The sequence below is a fragment of the Oncorhynchus clarkii genome, unplaced genomic scaffold (assembly GCF_045791955.1).
Source record: "Oncorhynchus clarkii lewisi isolate Uvic-CL-2024 unplaced genomic scaffold, UVic_Ocla_1.0 unplaced_contig_565_pilon_pilon, whole genome shotgun sequence".
NCBI lineage: Eukaryota > Metazoa > Chordata > Actinopteri > Salmoniformes > Salmonidae > Oncorhynchus > Oncorhynchus clarkii.
The window spans coordinates 194,665-219,775 of record NW_027260841.1 but is presented as its reverse complement, the minus strand read 5'-3'; the positions used below and the strand labels follow the sequence as shown (position 1 = coordinate 219,775).

The window sequence follows — 25,111 nt, the reverse complement described above, 5'->3', positions numbered from 1 at the left end:
TAGTGGTGTAGTGTAGTGGTGTATTGTAGTGGTGTAGTCTATTGGTGTAGTGTAGTGGTGTAGTGTAGTGGTGTAGTGTAGTGTAGTGGTGTAGTGTAGTGGTGTGGTGTAGTTTAGTGGTGTAGTGTGGTGTAGTTTAGTGGTGTAGTGGTGTAGTGTAGTGGCGAGGAGCGTAGAGGTGTAGTGGTGTAGTGTGGTGTAGTTTAGTGGTGTAGTTTAGTGGTGTAGTTTAGTGGTGTAGTGTGGTGTAGTGTAGTGGTGTAGTGTAGTGGTGTAGTGTGGTGTAGTGGTGTAGTGTAGTGGTGTAGTTTAGTGGTGTAGTGGTGTAGTGTAGTGGCGTAGTGGTGTAGTGTATTGGTGTAGTGTAGTGTAGTGGTGTAGTGTAGTAGTGTAGTGTAGTGGTGTAGTGGTGTAGTGTAGTGGTGTAGTGTAGGGGTGTAGTCTAGTGTTGTAGTGTAGTGGTGTAGTGGTGTAGTGTAGTGGTGTAGTGTAGTGGTGTAGTGTAGGGGTGTAGTCTAGTGTTGTAGTGTAGTGGTGTAGTGGTGTAGTGTAGTGGTGTAGTGTAGTGGTGTAGTGTAGGGGTGTAGTCTAGTGTTGTGTTCCCCAGCAGGGCTGGGCTCTGGGACACTGATAAGCACAGCAAACAGAATGGGCCTTGACACCCTTTAAAGCAGGAAGAGTCACAGAACACATGCAACATGTAGGTAACTAACATCAAACAGACCACAACTGGGTTCAAATACTATTAGAAATCATTTTATATACTTTAGCTGTACTTTATTGAACTTGTAATGGAACCAATAAAAATGTCCCAAAAGTGCAAACCTGGCACTCAAGGCAGGCTAAAGCAAACACTCAATGTATTTGAAAGATTTCAAATGTATAATATTTGAACTCAGGTTTGATAGAGAGAAACAGCTTTAAACTCTGAGGGCGAGAGCAAGAGAGAGGATGAAGTCAAAGCAGAAGTTCAAAAGGGAGGACAGGAGACGAGGAGTGGAAAGGAGGGATGGAAATGAAGAAAGAATAAAAATACATTTAAAAAAATGTTGAATTACATTTCTTATTTCAGCAGATGATTTCCAGACGGTCCAGATCTGGCCCAAGTTCTAGAATCTGTCCAGCTTCATGGTCTCTGGCACACAGTGACCCCCAGATACACACACACACACACACACACTAACCCTCACCATTTAGCAGAAAATCTGGGACCAAATCAAAATGAAAATACTTCACAGCTGCACCAACTTCAAACAGGGACCCCCTTCACTTCCCCTCTCCCCCCTCCATCCCCCTCATCCCTCTCTCACGTAATCCACAGGACGCCTCACACACACATTAATCACACTGACTGTATGGCCGTCAACTCGTCCCTTTATTTATGAAACACCCCACAACCAGGTCCCACACGAGGACAGGCCCCGACTAGTAGCTACTGCCTCCGTCCTGACTGACTGTCTGATGAATGAGGGAAAGGAAGTGTGTGTGCGTGTGTGTGTGTGTGTGTGTGTGTGTGTGTGTGTGTGTGTGTGTGTGTGTGTGTGTGTGTGTGTGTGTGTGTGTGTGTGTGTGTGTGTGTGTGGAGGTCAAAAGGTCAGAGGAGGCTCCTTAAAGTCAGGGTCAGTAGAGACGTGTGGATCCTGCACCTATATCCTCCTGACCCTCTGTGGCCTCCAACTTTGATCCAACAGGCATCAACACTTCATTACTCTGTGGCCTCTCTTCCCCTCGGCTCCCCTCAGTAGCACTCTCATCTCTCTACTGCTGCTGCCTCAACACTAATGGTCTTGTCCCAGGCAGCGCGTTAGGGGAGAACACGCGGCACAGAGGAGCAACACCCGCACACACAGGCAGACAGGCGCAAGCATGTGCACACAGGCGCACGCACGCACACACACACAGTAAACGGGAATACTTGTTACACACACTCCCACAGAGACTGAGGCAGCCAGGCAGATGAGGTAACCCTCTCCTACTCCTAGTCTTTCTGATTGCAGGTCCATTACTCCCCAATGTCCTACTAGACTAGTGTTCTCTGTGGTCTCTTTTGTTGAGAAGGTTATCTGTCTGAAGAGGACCCTCCCCAGAACGACCCCCCCCCCCCCCTTTTGAATTGTCAGAGAGAAGCCGACATCCTCCCCAGTCCTAGTGTCATTGCCTAGCTGACGTTGCTCCAATGTCTGGGATATCCAAGACTAGTTAGTGGTCAAACTACAACTAAAAGAGGGAAGTGACAGCTCTATTCTCTGTCAGTCTGACTGACTGTTTGCTTTAGCCTGTGGGAGAACACACACACACACACACACACACACACACGCACACAGTCCTCACTAGACCCTCTTGTCCTCAGAGCAGGGCCTACTTCCCAGAACCCCCTGTTGTTTTACAGATGACTGTATCTAACCAACAGGCCCGGGCAAGCAGCACTGACGAACCTATCAGAACCTTGTAATGCAATGCAGTGCACCACAGCTCATCACCACAGCTGGGACCTTGAATACACACACTCACACAGGAGGAGATGGAAAAAGATGGGAAAGATGGAGCAGAGAAAGGAGAGGGGTTGAGGTGGGGAATAAAAAGATAGAGAGAAAGAGAGAGGGAGGGGGACGGAGAGGGGAGTGAGAGAGAGAGAGTGGGTGCAGGGGAGAGAAACGGAGAGAAGGCGAGGGGAAAGGAAGGAGAGGGAGAGGCAGAGAGGGAGGGAAGGAGAGGGGGAGGGAGAGGGGAGTGAGGGAGAGAGAGAGAGAGGGAGGGATGGAGAGGGTAGTGAGCGAGAGAGAGGGATGGAGAGGGGAGTGAGGGAGAGAGAGAGAGAGGGGGACGGAGAGGGGAGTGAGAGAGAGAGAGAGAGGGACGGAGAAGGAGTGAGGGAGAGAGAGAGAGAGAGAGGGCCGGAGAGGGGAGTGAGAGAGAGAGAGAGAGAGAGAGGGACGGAGAGGGGAGTGAGAGGGAGAGAGAGAGAGGGAGGGACGGAGAGGGGAGTGAGGGTAAGAGAGAGAGAGATGGAGAGACAGAGAGAGAGAGGGACGGAGAGGGGAGTGAGAGAGAGAGAGAGAGAGAGAGAGAGAGAGGGAGGGACGGAGAGGGGAGTGAGAGAGAGAGGGAGGGACGGAGAGGGGAGTGAGGGAGAGAGAGAGAGAGAGAGAGAGGGAGGGACAGAGAGGGGAGTGAGGGAGAGAGAGAGAGAGAGAGAGAGAGAGAGAGAGAGAGAGAGGGAGGGACAGAGAGGGGAGTGAGGGAGAGAGAGAGAGAGAGAGAGAGAGAGAGAGAGAGAGAGAGAGAGAGAGAGAGAGAGAGAGAGAGAGAGGGAGGGAGGGACGGAGAGGGGAGTGAGGGAGAGAGAGAGAGAGAGAGAGAGAGAGAGAGAGAGAGAGAGAGAGAGAGAGAGAGAAAGAGAGAGAGAGAAAGAGAGAGAGGGAGGGACAGAGAGGGGAGAGAGGGAGGGACAGAGAGGGGGGTGAGGGAGAGAGAGAGAGAGAGAGAGAGAGAGAGAGAGAGAGAGAGAGAGAGAGAGAGAGAGAGAGAGAGAGAGAGAGAGAGAGGGAGGGGCGGAGAGGGGAGTGAGGGAGAAGGATAAATAAGGGGAGAGTTAAGGTAATGCTACGATGATGGAGCTGACTACTTAAACAGTCTCTGTATTTTTATTTATCTCATTCTATCTTTCTCTGTTATTCCTCATCACCTCTTCTCTCTCTCTTTTTCTCATTCATTATCCCCTCTCTGTTTCTCTTCTTCTCTCATTCCCCACTCCCCCACTTTCTCTCTCTCTCTAATTCCTTTAATCCTTTGTTGACATGTCTGACCATTGAATTGCATCTACAGCAGCCAGAGCCAGATCCTAATATAGCCCACAGTACCATGGAGGGCTATTAGGCCGACTCCCCCTCTCATTGTCACACACACACACTGTCTGGCTTATCAGTAATGGACCAAAGCACTGGAAAGAAAGAGAGAGAGAGACTAGATCTGCCACGATCCCCCAAGGCCAAGTCTATTTAAAGTTAGACTTTTTGATGACTTGGCCAGTGAATAAACCAGGCTTGTACAGCAGCAGGCCGACACAGACTCTTTACTGAGAGAAACGTACAGCAGCAGGGCGACACAGACTCTTTACTGAGAGAAACGTACAGCAGCATGGCGACACAGACTCTTTACTGAGAGAAACGTACAGCAGCAGGCCGACACAGACTCTTTACTGAGAGAAACGTACAGCAGCAGGGCGACACAGACTCTTTACTGAGAGAAACGTACAGCAGCAGCAGGGCGACACAGACTCTTTACTGAGAGAAACGTACAGCAGCAGGCCGACACAGACTCTTTACTGAGAGAAACGTACAGCAGCAGGGCGACACAGACTCTTTACTGAGAGAAACGTACAGCAGCAGGGCGACACAGACTCTTTACTGAGAGAAACGTACAGCAGCAGGGCGACACAGACTCTTTACTGAGAGAAACGTACAGCAGCAGGGCGACACAGACTCTTTACTGAGAGACACGTACAGCAGCAGGGCGACACAGACTCTTTACTGAGAGAAACGTACAGCAGCAGGGCGACACAGACTCTTTACTGAGAGAAACGTACAGCAGCATGGCGACACAGACTCTTTACTGAGAGAAACGTACAGCAGCAGGGCGACACAGACTCTTTACTGAGAGAAACGTACAGCAGCAGGGCGACACAGACTCTTTACTGAGAGAAACGTACAGCAGCAGGGCGACACAGACTCTTTACTGAGAGAAACGTACAGCAGCAGGTCGACACAGACTCTTTACTGAGAGAAACGTACAGCAGCAGGTCGACACAGACTCTTTGCTGAGAGAAACGTACAGCAGCAGGGCGACACAGACTCTTTACTGAGAGAAACGTACAGCAGCAGGGCGACACAGACTCTTTACTGAGAGAAACGTACAGCAGCAGGTCGACACAGACTCTTTACTGAGAGAAACGTACAGCAGCAGGGCGACACAGACTCTTTACTGAGAGACAGACTCTTTACTGAGAGAAACGTACAGCAGCAGGGCGACACAGACTCTTTACTGAGAGACAGACTCTTTACTGAGAGAAACGTACAGCAGCAGGGCGACACAGACTCTTTACTGAGAGACAGACTCTTTACTGAGAGAAACGTACAGCAGCAGGCCGACACAGACTCTTTACTGAGAGAAACGTACAGCAGCAGGCCGACACAGACACTTTACTGAGAGAAACGTACAGCAGCAGGGCGACACAGACTCTTTACTGAGAGAAACGTACAGCAGCAGGGCGACACAGACTCTTTACTGAGAGAAACGTACAGCAGCAGGGCGACACAGACTCTTTACTGAGAGAAACGTACAGCAGCAGGGCGACACAGACTCTTTACTGAGAGAAACGTACAGCAGCAGGCCGACACAGACTCTTTACTGAGAGAAACGTACAGCAGCAGGCCGACACAGACTCTTTACTGAGAGAAACGTACAGCAGCAGGGCGACACAGACTCTTTACTGAGAGAAACGTACAGCAGCAGGCCGACACAGACTCTTTACTGAGAGAAACGTACAGCAGCAGGCCGACACAGACTCTTTACTGAGAGAAACGTACAGCAGCAGGGCGACACAGACTCTTTACTGAGAGAAACGTACAGCAGCAGGCCGACACAGACTCTTTACTGAGAGAAACGTACAGCAGCAGGTCGACACAGACTCTTTACTGAGAGAAACGTACAGCAGCAGGGCGACACAGACTCTTTACTGAGAGAAACGTACAGCAGCAGGGCGACACAGACTCTTTACTGAGAGAAACGTACAGCAGCAGGTCGACACAGTACAGCAGCAGGTCGACACAGACTCTTTACTGAGAGAAACGTACAGCAGCAGGGCGACACAGACTCTTTACTGAGAGAAACGTACAGCAGCAGGGCGACACAGACTCTTTACTGAGAGAAACATACAGCAGCAGGGCGACACAGACTCTTTACTGAGAGAAACGTACAGCAGCAGGCCGACACAGACTCTTTACTGAGAGAAACGTACAGCAGCAGGGCGACACAGACACTTTACTGAGAGAAACGTACAGCAGCAGGTCGACACAGACTCTTTACTGAGAGAAACGTACAGCAGCAGGCCGACACAGACTCTTTACTGAGAGAAACTTACAGCAGCAGGGCGACACAGACTCTTTACTGAGAGAAACGTACAGCAGCAGGCCGACACAGACTCTTTACTGAGAGAAACGTACAGCAGCAGGCCGACACAGACTCTTTACTGAGAGAAACGTACAGCAGCAGGCCGACACAGACTCTTTACTGAGAGAAACGTACAGCAGCAGGTCGACACAGACTCTTTACTGAGAGAAACGTACAGCAGCAGGGCGACACAGACTCTTTACTGAGAGAAACGTACAGCAGCAGGGCGACACAGACTCTTTACTGAGAGAAACGTACAGCAGCAGGTCGACACAGTACAGCAGCAGGTCGACACAGACTCTTTACTGAGAGAAACGTACAGCAGCAGGGCGACACAGACTCTTTACTGAGAGAAACGTACAGCAGCAGGGCGACACAGACTCTTTACTGAGAGAAACGTACAGCAGCAGGCCGACACAGACTCTTTACTGAGAGAAACGTACAGCAGCAGGGCGACACAGACTCTTTACTGAGAGAAACGTACAGCAGCAGGGCGACACAGACTCTTTACTGAGAGAAACGTACAGCAGCAGGCCGACACAGACTCTTTACTGAGAGAAACGTACAGCAGCAGGGCGACACAGACTCTTTACTGAGAGAAACGTACAGCAGCAGGCCGACACAGACTCTTTACTGAGAGAAACGTACAGCAGCAGGCCGACACAGACTCTTTACTGAGAGAAACGTACAGCAGCAGGCCGACACAGACTCTTTACTGAGAGAAACGTACAGCAGCAGGCCGACACAGACTCTTTACTGAGAGAAACGTACAGCAGCAGGCCGACACAGACTCTTTACTGAGAGAAACGTACAGCAGCAGGCCGACACAGACTCTTTACTGAGAGAAACGTACAGCAGCAGGGCGACACAGACTCTTTACTGAGAGAAACGTACAGCAGCAGGTCGACACAGACTCTTTACTGAGAGAAACGTACAGCAGCAGGGCGACACAGACTCTTTACGTACAGCAGCAGGGCGACACACGTACAGCAGCAGGGCGACACAGACTCTTTACTGAGAGAAACGTACAGCAGCAGGGACACAGACACAGACATACAGCAGCAGGGCGACACAGACTCTTTACTGAGAGAAACGTACAGCAGCAGGCCACAGACACAGAGAAACGTACAGCAGCAGGCCGACACAGACTCTTTACTGAGAGAAACGGAAGGAGAAAGAAAAGGGAAAAATAAATAAAGTGCATTTAGCTCCAATACTGAAATACATCACGGCACAAGGTGGAAAGAAACCGACAATGCGTTATTTTCCCATACCTCCAACCCTCCATCCCTCACATCTAGCACAAGGAAAACATCTGGGGCTGGCGAGACCTAGAGTTAGAGAGAGAGGACCCCATTCAGCTCTATTCCTAAAGACGGGAAAGAAAACATTTGGCAGGAGGAGACAATGTTCTTCACACCAAATATCCTGAATGTCTGCTGACTGGAGTCACCCCCGTCGGTTGACCTTTACCGGGATAGAGCCTCTCTCTCTCAGCTCCCTCCCTGGTCCAACACGGAAAACCTCCCCACAAAACCGCCGCCCACGGCTGGCTCCAGGGTTCCCCCCTGCTCCCTGTCCCTGTGTTGTGTGAAGAAAGGGATCCAAGGGGGTCAGGAGGGGGACACGGAGGGCGACCACAAGAGAGGGCATTCTGAGACACTGTCCCAGACCCAACCCTCTGTCCATCTTCCGCTCTTTCTCCACACCAGTCCTCATAACCCTCTCACTGAAAGCATAGCTTAACGTTGTAGTGTTTTCCCCCTGGGCTTCTTTTAAGGAGAGGACAGACAGACAGAAGGACAGTGGGCTGTCAAGGAGACAGACAGACAAGCAAGCAGACAGGCCAGGTGAGGGCGAGACTACAGTGGAGGCCACTCAGACATCATGACTAAGCACTGCCATACCCACTGAGAGCCACAGTGGACCACTTGTTCCTCCCAGTCACTCAGTCCTCTATGGAGAACGCTAGACCACTTCTGCAACTGCACCGCAGATAGCCAATGTCCTGACACAAAATGGCCGCCTATCCCTTTGAAAGCTGACTGGCCAGTACTGCTGAGCCAGGAAACTGGTGATGGTATTTTTGTTATTACTCTGGCTAGCGGATATCGCGGCGCTATCTCCAAAGCTGAAGCCCTGGCATGGGGCAGCAGTGGAGGTTGCATGACAGCTGATAACCATGTCTCACCAGCATGTGACCAGGCAAGATCAGCACGATGGATAGAGTACAGCGATACTGTCTCATACACACACACAAGATCAGCAAACACACACATTCAAGAGATATTTAAGAACAGGATGTGCTCCTATGCTCCCCCTATTCGTTCCCAGCCATCCTACACCGCACAGTACTTTGCCTGCTTCCATGATAGATAAACACACAGGGACCAGAAGCAGTAACAAGCTGAAGGGTAAATAGACCAGGAACACATCCCAACTGAAGTCAGCGGTGTCTCCTCTGAGGAGAAACAGAGGCAGGGGGTTTTTCAGACTAACAAGGGGTGTTAGTTACCGTAAAATACTGCTAGAACACTCCCCCCACCCAACACTCCTTCTCTCTCCCTCCCTCTCTCTCTCTGCCTGCTTACAGGAACACAGGCAGAGAGTTGTGACAGGGGCTTGCCGGAATGGGACACGCAGGACAGTCAAGACACACAGATGGCAACTGGGCTTTACAACCTGTTTACCATACCATACACTGCTGTATTTCTGTCTCTCTCTGTCTGCTTCTATCTCTGTCACCATATTTATCTCTCTGGCCTCTCTCTCTCTCTCTCTTCCTCCCTCTCTCTCTGCCCTCATCTCTCTCTCTTTCTCCCCTCTCTCTCTTTCCCTCCCTCTCTCTCTCCTTCCCTTCCCCTCTCTCTCCTCTATTCCATCTCTCTCTCTCTTTCCTTCCCTCTCTCTCTCTCTCTCTCTCTCTCTCCCATCTCTCTCTTTTCCTCCCCCTCTATCTCCCCTCTCTCTCTCTCTCTCTCTCCTCTGTCTCATTCACCTCTCCCTCTTTCTCTCTCTGCTGGTGCCCCTTGATCTACCCTCCAGCTGCTGCCCTAGCTGTAGCCCTCTACCCTTACTCCCTCCCTCCCACCCAAGTCCCGTCTCTCCCTGCCTGGCACAGACACCCTGGACCCTCACCAACCAAGAGATGGAGGGATCGAGGGAGGGAGGGAGGGAGGGAGGGAGAGGTGGCGTCGAGGGGGCTAAAACGGAGTGTGGGAGTATACAATACATTTTGGGAGAAGGCCAAATGCCTGGTGAAGGGGGATGGAGACAGAGACAGAGGGAGGGAGGGAGGGAACATGTCCTAAGCACTTCTTTTGTACTTAATCAACCTGCATGATTTACTGTACACTTACCCAAGTGAATGGGAGGAAAGTGTGTGTGTGTGTGTGTGTGTGTGTGTGTGTGTGTGTGTGTGTGCGTGCGTGTGCGTGTGTGAAAACTGCGTTCCTCTCTCACCTTAACGGTGCGGTGGTGCCTGCGTGAGGGGTGGCAGCGCATGTTGCTGGTGTTGCAGCATCCCGTGCACCTCTTGACCTCCACGCACGGCGGCCATATCAGGAAGTTGGCAGCCGTGGGGTCCACCTGGCTGCGCGGGATCTCATAGATCACCGTCCGCGTCTTACACACCGCAGGCACCGCCTCCTCTGGAGAGAGAGAGGGAGGGGGGGGGGGGGGGGAGAGGTACTTAGATATACACTCAGATGCTTTTTAATGAAACCATGTAGTAGAGTTAAGCAATAAGGCACGAGGGGATGCGGTATATGGCCAATACACCACGGTTAAGGACTGTTCTATATTGGAGATATACCACAAACCCCCGAGGTGCCATATTGCTGTTATAAACTGGTTACAAACGTATTTAGAACAGTACAAATAAATGTTTTGTCATACCCCTGGTATACTGTCTCATGTTTTGTGAGGACCCCAGGAAGAGTAGCTGCTGCTTTTGTAGCAGCTAATGGGGATCCTAATAAAATACGTAAAATACCACGGCTTTCGGACAATCAGCATTCAGCGCTCGTTCTACCCAGTTTATAATGGTTGTTAGATGCTGTATCATTGAACTGGCTAGAAGCAGTACATTGGTTTTCTGACCATCGGACGATACACTACTTTCAGAACGTATGCTATTCTTATCTTTTACCCCTACACACACTCAGATCTCTGAGCACCCTTAAGTATGTCATCTACATCACTGATCACTGATTCAGGATCAGCTCCTAACCACATTCAAACCCTAACCAGCACTAAAGGCTGATCCAGGAAGATTCACAAAGGAAAAGATGACAAATCCACATAAAGAGACGTGACCTATGACCTGAGGAGTTTGGGTAGTAACTGAGTGAGTGGAGACTCTAGAGAAAGACTGCTCCTTTGTTCTGCTCTAATGCAGCTAGATTAGGCCAAACAGCCTTATGTCTGCATGTAGGGCTTATGATAAAGGACATGAATAATGCGCCTGTTTCTAAGGGTGCTGGCACCAGTGGAGGCTGCTGAGGGGAGGACGGCTCATAATAATGGCTGGAACGGAGCAAATGGACTGGCACCATGGAAACCATGTGTTTGATAACATTCCAGCCATTACCACGATCCCGTCCTCCCCAAGTAAGGTGCCACCAACCTCCTGTGACTGGCACGTATATTCAAACAGCAGGCAAGGCATGACCAGCCCTTCATTTGAGACGTGATGCCCTGAGAAGCCTGTGGTGTGCTCCAGAAAGAATAGAGTACCGAGTACAATATGCCACCATTATACAACGAGGCTGGTGCGCGTGCACACAGTACAGTGAGTGAGTGCTTGTTTGGATGCCAACAACATCTGCAGTACTACTCATCCTCTTGGTATGGTACATAATCTAACCAGGAAGAACCCATAGTTACAGGCTGTAACTAAGGCCCGGAGACTTCTTGTGTGAGGAGTACCTGAAGAGTGGCTTAGTGGGCTAATGCAGTCATATGGAAGACCCGGGTTCGAACCCCGTCCGTCACACATCCCTACAAGCGACACACTAGGCTCCTCTCCAGACCTCTATCAGAGGATGCCTCTACCCGCGTGGCACTCTCCCAGGTAATACAAGTCAAGGCCCGGCGAGTTGAGACATGAACACTGAATGTCTGGAATTTCCTCGCTTAAGGATACTTTTTTCTCCTCCCGACATGTGTGTCTTAGATCTACACGCCACAGCCAATCATAGGCTCCCCTAGACCGGTGACCCCTCCCTTTCCTCACCAGCGATAATCTCCCATGAATCCTAGGGTAAACGTTTGGTAGATAGACGTCTTGTCTTCATTATAAGTGCCTCGGTAAACACAACCTAACATCATATCCATTCATTGTCATGCCTTGGTTCAAACGTAGCCTGTGTGTGTGAACCCTGTATTGTGTTGTAATGTGTTGTAATGTGATGATTGTGTGGCGTTGCAGACCTACCAACGCTCCTCTTGCGTCGGCTGTGTATCTGTGAGCTCTTCAGGTCTGAGTAGCCATGCTGTTGGGAGTAGTTCTTATGATGCTTCTGCATCGGCTTGGTCTCCTCGATGACCTCATTTTCCGCACCTCGTCAAAACAGAAGGCAGCCGTGTTAATGCAATGTCTCGACACACACATACACAGTCGCAGACACTCACGCCCACACACACAAACACACGGACACACACAGTCGCAGAGACTCACTCATACACACGTACACACGTACACACACACACACACACACACACACACACACACACACATACACACACACACACACACACACACACACACACACACACACACACACACACACACACACACACACACACACAGAGAAAGGAAGCTTACTCAACCAAGCAAGTTCACCCCAGTTTCACCACTCAAGCCTACATTAATGACACTTTACAAGCCCACTAGAGCTTAATTGGAGGTGAATTACATTGTGGTACAAGTGGCTAGTGTGGTCCTCACCTAAAGACTACGTCATTTCCTCCATTGATGTTTTATGGAGCCTGCTTCTACACAACAAACATTCCTAGTCACCGGCTTAATGAGTTAAATGAACCGCCTTTATTGGCTTGGCAGACAGTTGATGATGTCATACCTCGACAATAATCAACATCATCATCGTTGTTCGGCTGCAAAACAGTCGACCACAAGCCTCCTCCAGTAGGGGTTACAGCAAACATGATCTAGATAGTGTGTTTCAAACCATGCCATAGACCTTAATGTACACACTAAACATGATCTAGATAGTGTGTTTCAAACCATGCCATAGACCTTAATATACACACTAAAACGAAATGCTTCTAAATAGTGCCAAATAGGGTTATTTGGCTTGTTCTTCAAACGGTACTACAAAGAACATTTAAGATTGATGCAGGTTCTTTATAGAACCATAGCAGATCCCTTGTTGGTGCTATATAGAACCCTTTCCTAAGGTTCTATACAGAACCATTAATCAAAGGTTCTATATAGCACCAAAAAAGGGTTCCGCTATGGTTACAACCCATTTTGGAGCTATACAGAGCCCCTTTTAAGGTTCTTTATAGAACCTTTATCGAGAATGGTTCTATAAAGAACCTTCATCAATCTTAAATGTTATATGTAGTACTGTTTGAAGAACCATAAATGTTGTTATTTTGGTTAGCCATATTATATTGTTTGAATCCCATAGGTGTTATTATTGTGGTAATTGACAAGTTGGATCAGGTGTGCTAGGCCTGGAACTGCTGGGACTCGCTGAGGGGAAAAGTGAGAACTGAGGTAGACAACAGTTCTCAGTTGACATAAGGCCATATGTGAGTCTGTCACAAGGCACAGTCACTGGACATAGTCAGATTTACAACGCAACGTCATAACAACACAGGTGATATCAACTGGAATGACACTCACTCACGGTTGTACAAAATGAGCTTTGATCAAACCATGCCCCGAAATATTCTAATGAGCCACCACCCCTACATTTTAATTATCACTAACAGAGAAACCCTTTTCTGAACTGCAAAGAACCATCGAAGGGCTCAATGGGTTCATTGAGTCCTTGTGGTTCCGCATAGAACCATCACTCTTCCAAAAGAACCTTTAGGGAAGCCTCTTTTCTTAGTGTGTAATTACATGCTCAGTCTTATTCACCCATTACTAAACACAGTGGGAGGAGGGGGAGACTTTCACAGAAGGAATGCAGCGGCTACAGTTGAGTCACACACGTGGCCATCTTGTAATGTAAACCAAGGTGGTCGTTTCACAGGTGGTCATCAACCCCCATCAGCCAAGTAGTCTAATTAGTGGTTTTACATCACTATTTATAGGAAATGTTTGCTTAAATGTTGACTTTTGGCAGAAAGTGTACAATTACATTGAGTGCAATTATGTTTAGTCATGGTGCCACAGTACAGTGCAGGGCTGTTAGCTAACTGAACGCTAACAGTTTACTGTAGCTAGCTCACCTTATTACAGTCATGGTGCCACAGTACAGTGCAGGGCTGTTAGCTAACTGAATGCTAACAGTTTACTGTAGCTTGCTCACATTATTACAGGCATGGTGCCACAGTACAGTGCAGGGCTGTTAGCTAACTGAATGCTAACAGTTTACTGTAGCTTGCTCACCTTATTACCGTCATGGTGCCACAGTACAGTGCAGGGCTGTTAGCTAACTGAATGCTAACAGTTTACTGTAGCTTGCTCACCTTATTACCGTCATGGTGCCACAGTACAGTGCAGGGCTGTTAGCTAACTGAATGCTAACAGTTTACTGTAGCTTGCTCACCTTATTACAGTCATGGTGCCACAGTACAGTGCAGGGCTGTTAGCTAACTGAATGCTAACAGTTTACTGTAGCTTGCTCACCTTATTACAGTCATGGTGCCACAGTACAGTGCAGGGCTGTTAGCTAACTGAATGCTAACAGTTTACTGTAGCTAGCTCACCTTATTACAGTCATGGTGCCACAGTACAGTGCAGGGCTGTTAGCTAACTGAACGCTAACAGTTTACTGTAGCTTGCTCACCTTATTACAGTCATGGTGCCACAGTACAGTGCAGGGCTGTTAGCTAACTGAACGCTAACAGTTTACTGTAGCTTGCTCACCTTATTACAGTCATGGTCATCTGATAATCCCAGCTTGTTTTGGTCCCCACCCAGAGTATGCATTTTATTATAGCATCTGGTGCCAAAGTAACACACACTCATGGTACAGACCGCAAACACACACACACACTCATGACTGGCGTGCACACACACACACACACACACACACACACACACACACTCATGACTGGCGTGCACGCACACACACAGCAGTAAAACGATAAAGGGCTGTTCAGTGGATCAGGGAACAGAGGCTGGACTGTCCAGAAGCTTTCTGAGACACTGTTTACAGATCAGGTGGGTCCTCTCTCTGGTAGCCCACCTGTTCAAGGGACACAACCTCATACCTGTTCACATATACTGAACACACACACACATCAGAACTCAACTCACTATGCTCATAACAACGTAAAGCCCAGAGTCAACCATTAGACAAAGCCTTCAGGTAAACACAAGGACTTCACTTACAGCTCCTTTGTGCTATAGATGAGACGTTTCAAAGGCTTTTCTTCTCCTGTACAAGGTCTATATAAACCTCTGTTTGTTTATTTATTTACATCTGTATGCTGCATTTCGAGGCCTTGTCAAGCCTAAACATTGCCCAGGCAGTGGGAAGAGAGAGAGAGCGGGCCTTTGCTTCTGCCAGCTAGTCAGTCATTTACATTCGAGTCATTTAGCAGACCCTCTTATCCAGAGCAACCACAGGAGCAAATAGGGTTAAATGTCTTGCTCAAGGGCACATTGACAGATTTTTTTCACCTAGTCGGCTCTGGGATTTGAACCAGCTATCTTTTGCTTATAACAGCTAGGGTACCTACCGTCCCAGTCAGACAGCTGTGACCCAGAAAAGATTTCCCTCCCTAGAGGAAGTGATTAATGTTTACCTGCTCTGCTTGGGTAGCCCAGTCTCCCTGCCGTTTAGCCCAACACAAAACCTATAGGTATCACTGTGTCAAGTAGGCTCATGTACACTAAGGCACACAAACACACACGCTAAAACACGCATGCACGGACACACACACATATGCACTCAGTCAGACACACAAACATGCACGCATGGACACGTAGGACGTGCAAGCACACATTCAGACACGCACACTAACACACACACACTCTGTCCTGTCTGCCCTCCTGTCAGTGAAACAGGTTGTGACAGCTGCCTGATGTCTCCACCTAACAACCTTTTAACGCTTTGGGTCACTGACAGAACTCCCAGCCTGCTTCTCTTTCTGTCTCTCTCTCACTCGCCCCTTAACCTTTCTCCGTTAACCCTTCTCTCTTCCTCCATCCCTCCTTCTCTTGCTCTCCCTCTCTTTATCTCTCTCTACCTTTCCCCGTCTCTCTCAATCACTCTCTTTCCCTTTTTATCTCTCTACCCGCTACCTCTACCTCTCAACTCCCCTTAATTTCTCTCTATCTAGTCTTCCCCTTTCTCTCTCTAGGTGGGAAGGGAGGGAAGGAGAGGGGGAGGCAGGCAGGGAGGGAAGGAGTGAAGGAGAGGGGGAGGCAGGCAGGGAGGGAGTGAAGGAGAGGGGGAGGCAGGCAGGTTGGGAGGGAGGGAGGAAAGGAAGGATAGGGGGAGGGAGGGAGGGAGTGAAGGAAGGATGGGGGACGCAGGCAAGGAGGGAGGGAAGGAGAGGGGGAGGCAGGCAGGGAGGGAAGGAGGGAGGGGGAGGGAGGGAGGGAGGGAGGGAGGGAGGGAGGGAGGGAGGGAGGGAGGGAGGGGCAGGCAGGCAGGCAGGCAGGCAGGCAGAGAAGAAGGAAGACAAGCAGGGAGGGCGTCACGGCAATGGACACTGGGAGGAGACAGGCCATGTCAGAGTGGCTGGAGAGAGAAAAGGAGACGCCATATAAAGGAGTCCTTTATGGACTGACTACTGCTTTTTCAGCATCACAAAAGACCTTTCTGTTGTTTTCCTTTCTAGATGAAGAAAGCAGGCTGGGAGAGAAAGAGAGAGGGAGGGGGAAGGGAGGGAGATGGATGGACATAGTGATTAGAGCGAGAGAGGGAGAAGGATAGACAGAGACAGGGGAGAAGAGAGAAACGGATATGGATAGACCGAGAGAGAGGCAAGCATGAAGACACAGAAGCAAACTGAATGAGCAAGAGAGAGAAAGAAAAAAGAAAGGAGCGAGAGGAAGAGAAAGACAGTAAACAAGACAGACAGAGAAAGATATAATGCTACCTCTGTAAGGAACACCCCTCCTCCTCTCTCCTGTCTACTCCAGGTAAGGTTTAGGTAAAGGCTTGTTGGTAATGACACGCCTGCTGCCTGCAGCAGCCTTCTCAGTCTCCAGCCATGAATCACACTGCCTCTGATGACTCCTAAATTACTCCCTCTATTAGCTAGGAGATTGACTCTCTCTCTCTCTCTCTCTCTGTGTCTCTCTCTCTTACTCTCTGTCTCTCTCTCTCTCTGTGTCTCTCTCTCTCTCTGTGTCTCTCTCTGTGTCTCTCTCTCTCTGTGTCTCTCTCTCTCTCTCTCTCTCTCTGTGTCTCTCTCTCTCTCTGTGTCTCTCTCTCTATGTTTGACTCCCCCTTTCACTGTCAGCATGCTACCTGCTGACACAACACTTCTGGACCTGTTTTCATAAAGTATCTCAGAGTAGGAGTACTGATCTAGGATCAGTGTTGCCTTTCCTACTCTGAGACATCTTATGAATACAGGCCCTGTGTCACGACTTCCACCGAAGTCAGTCCCTCTCCTTGTTCGTGCGGCATTCGGCGGTCGGCATCGCCGGCATTCTAGCCATCGCCGATCCACCTTTCATTTTCCATTTGTTTTGTCTTGTCTTCCCACACACCCGGTTCCAATTCCATAATTACATGTTGTGTATTTAACCCTCTGTTCCCACACATGTCCTTGTCTGGAATTGTTTATTGTAAGTGTATGTGCACGTTATGTCTGGCGCACCAAGGGGTTCTGTCTCATTGTATCTATTGTTGTTGTTCACTGTGATTTTTATTATGAAACTGCACCGTTGTAACACCGTCTGCTCTCCTGCGCCTGACTTCTCTGCCTCCAGTAGGCACTCCTCACACCCTGGTCATGGAGAAATGGAAATGGTTCTTCCTGTGAGATAGTGTATCAGCCCACTGAGCACAGGCGTCAGTTCAATGTCTAGTTTTAATTTACATTGGGTAGAGTTGTCAACTAATGTGAATTCAATGTAAAATCAACCCCCTAAAAAATCACCTCATTGGATTTAGATCAAAAGTTAGGTGGAAAAAATACAACATTTCCTTACGTTGATTACTTTTTTGTAATCCAACCAGATTTCCACATTGATTCAACATCATTACATTATTTTTTTTGGTTGAAATGAAGTGGAAACAATGTTGATTCAACCAGTTTTTCCCCAGTGGGAGTATTTTGTCTTAACGGGCATGTGGCTGTGGGTGAATCTGGATCATCGGAGTAGGAATGCTGATCTAGAATCAGGTCCCCCATGTCCATATAATCTTATTAAAAGGCAAAGACTGATCCTAGATCAGAACTCTGAGAAGCTTTGAGAATACAGGCCCTGAACTGTTGCCAACGGTAGGTAAACAGGCAGAGCAGAGCTGTAGGTTCAGGTTGTTGTTGCACAACCTTTCCCTGTAGAGTGAAGTGCAGATAGGAATACAGGCTACAGATACTCCACCTCTCCACCTCAGGCCTCATGTCAGGAGTCAGGTTCCCCTTTCTGTCAGTCCTTCAGTATAGACAGATAAGAACAGGCCAGACCAAGAGGCTGGGGAAGATGAGAGGAGAAGGGGAGAGGAGACTGGCTCCAGGGGGGACAGGGGGGCGAGACTTCAGCAGGTCATCTCAGCTGTCACCCTGTCTGAAGAGACCATCGCCTTGCTGACTGCTCTTCACTGACTCCCTGACACACACACACACACACACACACACACACACAATCACCCTCCCGTCCACCATGGACCTCCTACATGCCCCTGAGGCTGCTCTCAACACTGCAGGCTCTCGACACTGCAGGCTCTCGACACTGCAGGCTCTCGACACTGCAGGATCTCGACACTGCAGGCTCTCGACACTGCAGACTCTCGACACTGCAGACTCTCGACACTGCAGGCTCTCGATACTGCAGGCTCTCGACACTGCAGGCTCTCGACACTGCAGGCTCTCGACACTGCAGGCTCTCGACACTGCAGGCTCTCGACACTGCAGGCTCTCGACACTGCAGACTCTCGACACTGCAGACTCTCGACACTGCAGACTCTCATCACTGCAGACTCTCATCACTGCAGACTCTCGACATTGCAGACTCTAATCACCGCAGACTCTCAATACTGCAGACTCTCATCACTGCAGACTCTCATCACTGCAGACTCTCATCACTGCACAGACCCATATAAAACACACGCCAAGACCAGATAAGCCCTGAAGGTCTCCTTCTAAATGACACTGACACATCCCTCCCTTCTCCCAAAGTTGAAGAGGGTGAGAACTCATATCTGTCAACAAGGTATAAGAGTTCAAGAAGTGGCTAGGGGTTAAGGGTTTAGGATGCAATGGTTGCAACATATGCCATGGGACAAACAGACATAGATAACTGACAGTTCTCTCTCTCTCTCCCTCTCTCTCTCTCTCTCTCTCCATCTCTCTCTCTCACCCCCCTCTACTTTCTGACAGGCAGGACCCAGTCCCTTGTACAGTCCCTCTCTCCTGTAACTAGCTTTACTGTCCTGCCGTTCACAACAAAAGCTCTGAAAATACACCTCTGGGTCTTTCAATGGCCTGCCTGGCAGCCTACTGGCCCATCAGGCAGTATGTTGGCCTCCAGACAGATGTATGTACTGGTAGTAATAATCAGGCAGTCTGTTGGTCTCCAGGCAGATGTATGTACTGGTAGTAATAATCAGGCAGTCTGTTGGCCTCCAGACAGATGTATGTACTGGTAGTAATAATCAGGCAGTCTGTTGGTCTCCAGGCAGATGTATGTACTGGTAGTAATAATCAGGCAGTCTGTTGGTCTCCAGGCAGATGTATGTACTGGTAGTAATAATCAGGCAGTCTGTTGGTCTCCAGGCAGATGTTTGTACTGGTAGTAATAATCAGGCAGTATGTTGGCCTCCAGGCAGATGTATGTACTGGTAGTAATAATCAGGCAGTCTGTTGGCCTCCAGGCAGATGTATGTACTGGTAATAATAATCAGGCAGTCTGTTGGCCTCCAGGCAGATGTATGTACTGGTAGTAATAATCAGGCAGTCTGTTGGCCTCCAGGCAGATGTATGTACTGGTAGTAATAATCAGGCAGTCTGTTGGCCTCCAGGCAGATGTATGTACTGGTAGTAATAATCAGGCAGTCTGTTGGCCTCCAGGCAGATGTATGTACTGGTAGTAATAATCAGGCAGGTAACAGAACACATTCCACTGTTTGAAGGGAGGCATTTCAATTAAATTATAAACACATCCTCTCATGCTAAGGCTAGCTGCTAGAACCAGCCCTACTGAGACCTATTTCAGACTCCACTCAGTCCAACCGATATGATGACGAGCTGAATTGTGGAGGAAAAGTCCTTTCATAATGTAGGCCTGCTATATTCCACATGTGCTGTGTTTGTGTGTTGTGATAATCTAAGGAAATGTTATTGCTATGTTGATCTGATAGGAGACACAAGACAAGTTTAACCATTGGTGATTCAATAAAGTTAACTGAATTTGCCAATAGGAAATGTGGATAAAACAAACAGACAACATCAGTAATAACATACATGCAACTATGTCTAATGATAAAATGACCAATGACATAGGCCTGTACAGTGCCTTGCGAAAGTATTCGGCCCCCTTGAACTTTGCGACCTTTTGCCACATTTCAGGCTTCAAACATAAAGATATAAAACTGTATTTTTTTGTGAAGAATCAACAACAAGTGGGACACAATCATGAAGTGGAACGACATTTATTGGATATTTCAAACTTTTTTAACAAATCAAAAACTGAAAAATTGGGCGTGCAAAATTATTCAGCCCCTTTACTTTCAGTGCAGCAAACTCTCTCCAGAAGTTCAGTGAGGATCTCTGAATGATCCAATGTTGACCTAAATGACTAATGATGATAAATACAATCTACCTGTGTGTAATCAAGTCTCCGTATAAATGCACCTGCACTGTGATAGTCTCAGAGGTCCGTTAAAAGCGCAGAGAGCATCATGAAGAACAAGGAACACACCAGGCAGGTCCGAGATACTGTTGTGAAGAAGTTTAAAGCCGGATTTGGATACAAAAAGATTTCCCAAGCTTTAAACATCCCAAGGAGCACTGTGCAAGCGATAATATTGAAATGGAAGGAGTATCAGACCACTGCAAATCTGCCAAGACCTGGCCGTCCCTCTAAACTTTCAGCTCATACAAGGAGAAGACTGATCAGAGATGCAGCCAAGAGGCCCATGATCACTCTGGATGAACTGCAGAGATCTACAGCTGAGGTGGGAGACTCTGTCCATAGGACAACAATCAGTCGTATATTGCACAAATCTGGCCTTTATGGAAGAGTGGCAAGAAGAAAGCCATTTCTTAAAGATATCCATAAAAAGTGTTGTTTAAAGTTTGCCACAAGCCACCTGGGAGACAATGCAAAACGTTATGTTTGGCGTAAAAGCAACACAGCTGAACACACCATCCCCACTGTCAAACATGGTGGTGGCAGCATCATGGTTTGGGCCTGCTTTTCTTCAGCAGGGACAGGGAAGATGGTTAAAATTGATGGGAAGATGGGTGGAGCCAAATACAGGACCATTCTGGAAGAAAACCTGATGGAGTCTGCAAAAGACCTGAGACTGGGACAGAGATTTGTCTTCCAACAAGACAATGATCCAAAACATAAAGCAAAATCTACAATGGAATGGTTCAAAAATAAACATATCCAGGTGTTAGAATGGCCAAGTCAAAGTCCAGACCTGAATCCAATCGAGAATCTGTGGAAAGAACTGAAAACTGCTGTTCACAAATGCTCTCCATCCAACCTCACTGAGCTCAAGCTGTTTTGCAAGGAGGAATGGGAAAAAATGTCAGTCTCTCGATGTGCAAAACTGATAGAGACATACCCCAAGCGACTTACAGCTGTAATCGCAGCAAAAGGTGGCGCTACAAAGTATTAACTTAATGGGGCTGAATAATTTTGCACGCCCAATTTTTCAGTGTTTGATTTGTTAAAAAAGTTTGAAATATCCAATAAATGTCGTTCCACTTCATGATTGTGTCCCACTTGTTGTTGATTCTTCACAAAAAAATACAGTTTTATATCTTTATGTTTGAAGCCTGAAATGTGGCAAAAGGTCGCAAAGTTCAAGGGGGCCGAATACTTTCGCAAGGCACTGTATCTGTACCCCAACATAGGTGTGAGTGATGTAATGAACCCTGTATATAAGTCAAACCAAAGAAAAGCCCATTGGCTATTTAATTAGTGAATAGGAGCAAATGTTTCTTGGAGCAACAGTGCCAACATGAATCATATGGTTAATAGTAATCATAGTTGGTATATGAGCTAGACCTTCCATTACCAACACAGGTGTTTAAAAAGCCAATTATATAATTATCCATTTCCATCCACAAGACAGACTTGGGGAAAGCCCAGATTTGATATATGGTGGATGGCCTGTGTAAATAGAGGCTCATGTGAACTCAAACAGTTTGTGCCAGCGCACCCTTGTAACCGAATCTCCCCTTCAAAAGAGCCAGAGACAGACAGCTAGATTGCTCTCGACAAGAGACAACCACCTCCAAGGAACATGACTGCGGCAGAAAAGCTGTGCTCGCTGCACCCTGTGCGCCGCATGCGCCTATCCGTTTACAGCCACCGTTCAACGCGCCGCATGTCCCTATCCGTTTACAGCCACAGCACCCTGAGTACCATAACACCAGCATAGTGTGGGTGACAACTGCTAAATAGAGTCCGGGAAAATAAATACCGCGGTGAAAGTCCACCTTCTATGTCACATGTGTACACTACAGAGTCAGACGCGTCTTATCTCGCGCTGGTGTTTTCGTTATCAGTTCCCAAGTAGGATGCACCACTTTCTGTTCCAGAAAACCTGGCCTTCCCTCATCCCTGGCCTCGAGTACAAATCCGGGAGCATTTCCTCCACGAGACCCTGCCTTAACACGCTCCTGTGTCGCTGTTGTTTGTTTGTTTGTCTGTTTTCAATGAGCTAATTAAAAATACCCAAATGACTACATATAATCCCCGCCAAATGTCTCCGGGCCGAGCAGCGGGGCACAAAGCCTTTTACGCGCTCGGTGCCGAGAGCAGCTTGACCAGTCAGTCCATTCATTTCATAGCAACAGTTGTTGAAGAAGCATGCTGACTGGCTGCTGAGATCCCAAGGTAAGAATGATACGGAGAGCACCACAGGCTCCAGCAACTCCCATTTAGTGAATCAAGAGAATAACTAAAACATGCATTTGCTGCCGCTGAATCAGTAACACTATCCAATCGGGTATGCCCAAATAATGTCTGCTGCGTCTGTACGACCTTCATACATTCGGTATCATCGTTCTTTCCCCTAGTCAATTTTATGACACCGTTCTAAGTGACTTATAAATACAAGTAAACACCTTTCTGGTATCGCCCAGTGCGACAGATTGGGGTTCGAGCAAAGTTCAATGGAATGGAATCACAGTTCGTGTGCGTGAAAGTATCAAGAGACAGAATTTACCTACGGGGGCGTCTATCTCGGAGTCCAATAGCCGCTGGAGGTCGCTGATGCTGTGGATTTCGCTGTGGGACAGTCTCTCTATCAACTCCTGCGGGACTTCCTACACACACACAAAATCAAGACAAAACGATTACAATGAAGATTAAAGACACACATGGACTGTAAAAGAACGCATACATTGCGTCATTATCTATTATTGACTTATTAATGCAGGTTAATGGAGAGGAAAAATGACGCAAAGGTGTGCCCATTACAGCATTCATGTTCGGCTCTCTTGAGTCTTGTTCATAGGCCGTCCGCTACACTTGCACTTGTGACTTGTTGCGGATACTAGGTTTCTCTCTCAAGCTGGAAGGAGTGTTCGGCCTCACAGCGACAGAGCCTAGGCTATTTATATATCCCAAGTGCGGTTCCCATGAAAGCGTTTGGCTGGCTCAACCATAACGTTGTCACAGTTGGCTCGCGCATAAACAGATTTGGAACGACCGCCAAAAATAAGTCAAATATGTTTCTTGGTGCAGTTACAATGCTTGTTTCTGAAAGCGTTCTATGCAATGCATTCATATGGCAAGTGGGGTGGTGCTGATATTGCAAAACATTTGTGTCGCCTTAGGGCTACAAGTTTGCTTCTTGTTTGTTCGTTTTTTAGCAGATTAAATAGCACAAAAAAAATCAAATAGGCTTTTATGACTTAATATGCATAAAGTCAGCACAAAATGGTTGAGAAAGAACATTTTAAATATAAATACAAGTAGACCTAATATGTTTGCAAAATCAAGTGACTTGTATCCAAAATATGCTAAATCTATGCACTTTGTGACAAGTACCTTATTACTCAATTGTTAAGTCTATAAATAGTTGTGTCCCACAACTTGTAAAACAACATGCAACAATGTCGACTGCTGGCAAGCAAAGCCCCTTCTCCAGAACAAATGCGCGCTAAGGACAGCACCAGGAGCCCGAAGTCCCTAGACTACCCTCTACCCATTCGCCCCCACGCTCAACCCCGCAAAACGACCCCCGCGCCAGCAAGAGTGTGACAGCGAGAGAGAGAGGCATGCACTGTGCCTGACTGTAGCCTGCCACCATGGATAGTCTTATTCAAACCCGTAGAAAGTGGTTGCGAAAAGCCCTTATGTCTATCATACCTCAGCAACAGCATTCAGCAGGTACGATGTACAGAGCAGGAAGTAGCAAAGTACAGGTCTCATCTCCCTTTAATTCCGATTTCCCCAAAAACAAGAAAACGTCTCCTGCTGTAGGAGCCGCAAAGTCGCTCCTGCCCGCGGATGATCAAGAACCATCCCTTGGGGAGAGGAACATGTGAGTAGTCCCGTTCAGTCGCCCGCGGTACAACTCCTAAACACTTGTTTTTCGGAACTGTGCGGATATCTGAAGTGCTTTGAAGTAGGGTAGTTGACTGCAATGTAATTCACATTCGTGCGCGTCCGCCACTCCGAGCCCTCTCTCCGTGACAGAAGTAGAGCAGACAAAAGGACATGGCTGGCTCCTTAGACGAGTTGAGCAGTAAGGCAATCCCAACAGAAGACCTTGGCAATCATTGCACTTGTTATCGAACCCCCAAGAACGAGTAACTTGTTAAGTCTTCTTCAGAGGTTGGAAAACATGTGTAACAGTTTCCCTTGTTCTCAAATATTTCGAGTACTATACCCCAAAATTATGATTTATACAATGAACATGAAAAACCATGACATTTAAATATTTCAACAACAAAAAGTGCGTCTTTTTTAAATGGTACAATCCCAGGTTTAAGTCCCGTAATGAAAACCAAAAATAGAGAGGCGGAAATAGCTCTGTAAAAAGTTGTCCGTGTGTTCTATCCAGTGAGTGCTTAGCTTGCAGTGGGGAATAGAGAGCTCGACAGGTCCGTCTCTGTGTTGGACTCTGGAGTGAATAAAGTTTCGAGCGCACCGGAGCCGCTGAATATAGTGAGCTCGAGCTGTGGGAGTTGGGTGAGCCGCGTGCCCGATGCGCCTCCCCTCGCGCTCCGGTGGTACTCTCCCATCAATTCACTAGGCCAGGGAGCTGGTTGGTTGGCGGATGATTTAAGAATATATCCTCCTGTACCTCCTACCCCCACCCATGACGTCACCTACAAAAAAAACACACGTATAGACTATTGATTTTGCTACATATTAACAAACTACATCTAAAATAAAGAATTGAACATAATAATATATATATATATT

The 25,111-nt window shown here is 47.9% G+C and overlaps 1 protein-coding gene across 1 annotated transcript in view; it reads right to left on the bottom strand.

Moving 5' to 3' along the window:
• The window catches only part of LOC139401892 (platelet-derived growth factor subunit A-like), a 39,645-nt gene extending 14,796 nt beyond the window's left edge, over window positions 1-24,849 (bottom strand). Inside the window, exons 1-4 of the mRNA XM_071145895.1 lie at window positions 24,050-24,849; window positions 22,902-23,001; window positions 11,606-11,731; window positions 9,631-9,818 (exon numbers count right to left, since the gene is read on the bottom strand). Coding sequence (XP_071001996.1) covers window positions 9,631-9,818; window positions 11,606-11,731; window positions 22,902-23,001; window positions 24,050-24,112 — 477 coding nt within the window. The 5' untranslated portion in view covers window positions 24,113-24,849. The remainder of the gene's footprint in view (window positions 1-9,630; window positions 9,819-11,605; window positions 11,732-22,901; window positions 23,002-24,049) is intronic.
• Between the last annotated feature and the right edge of the window lie 262 nt (window positions 24,850-25,111).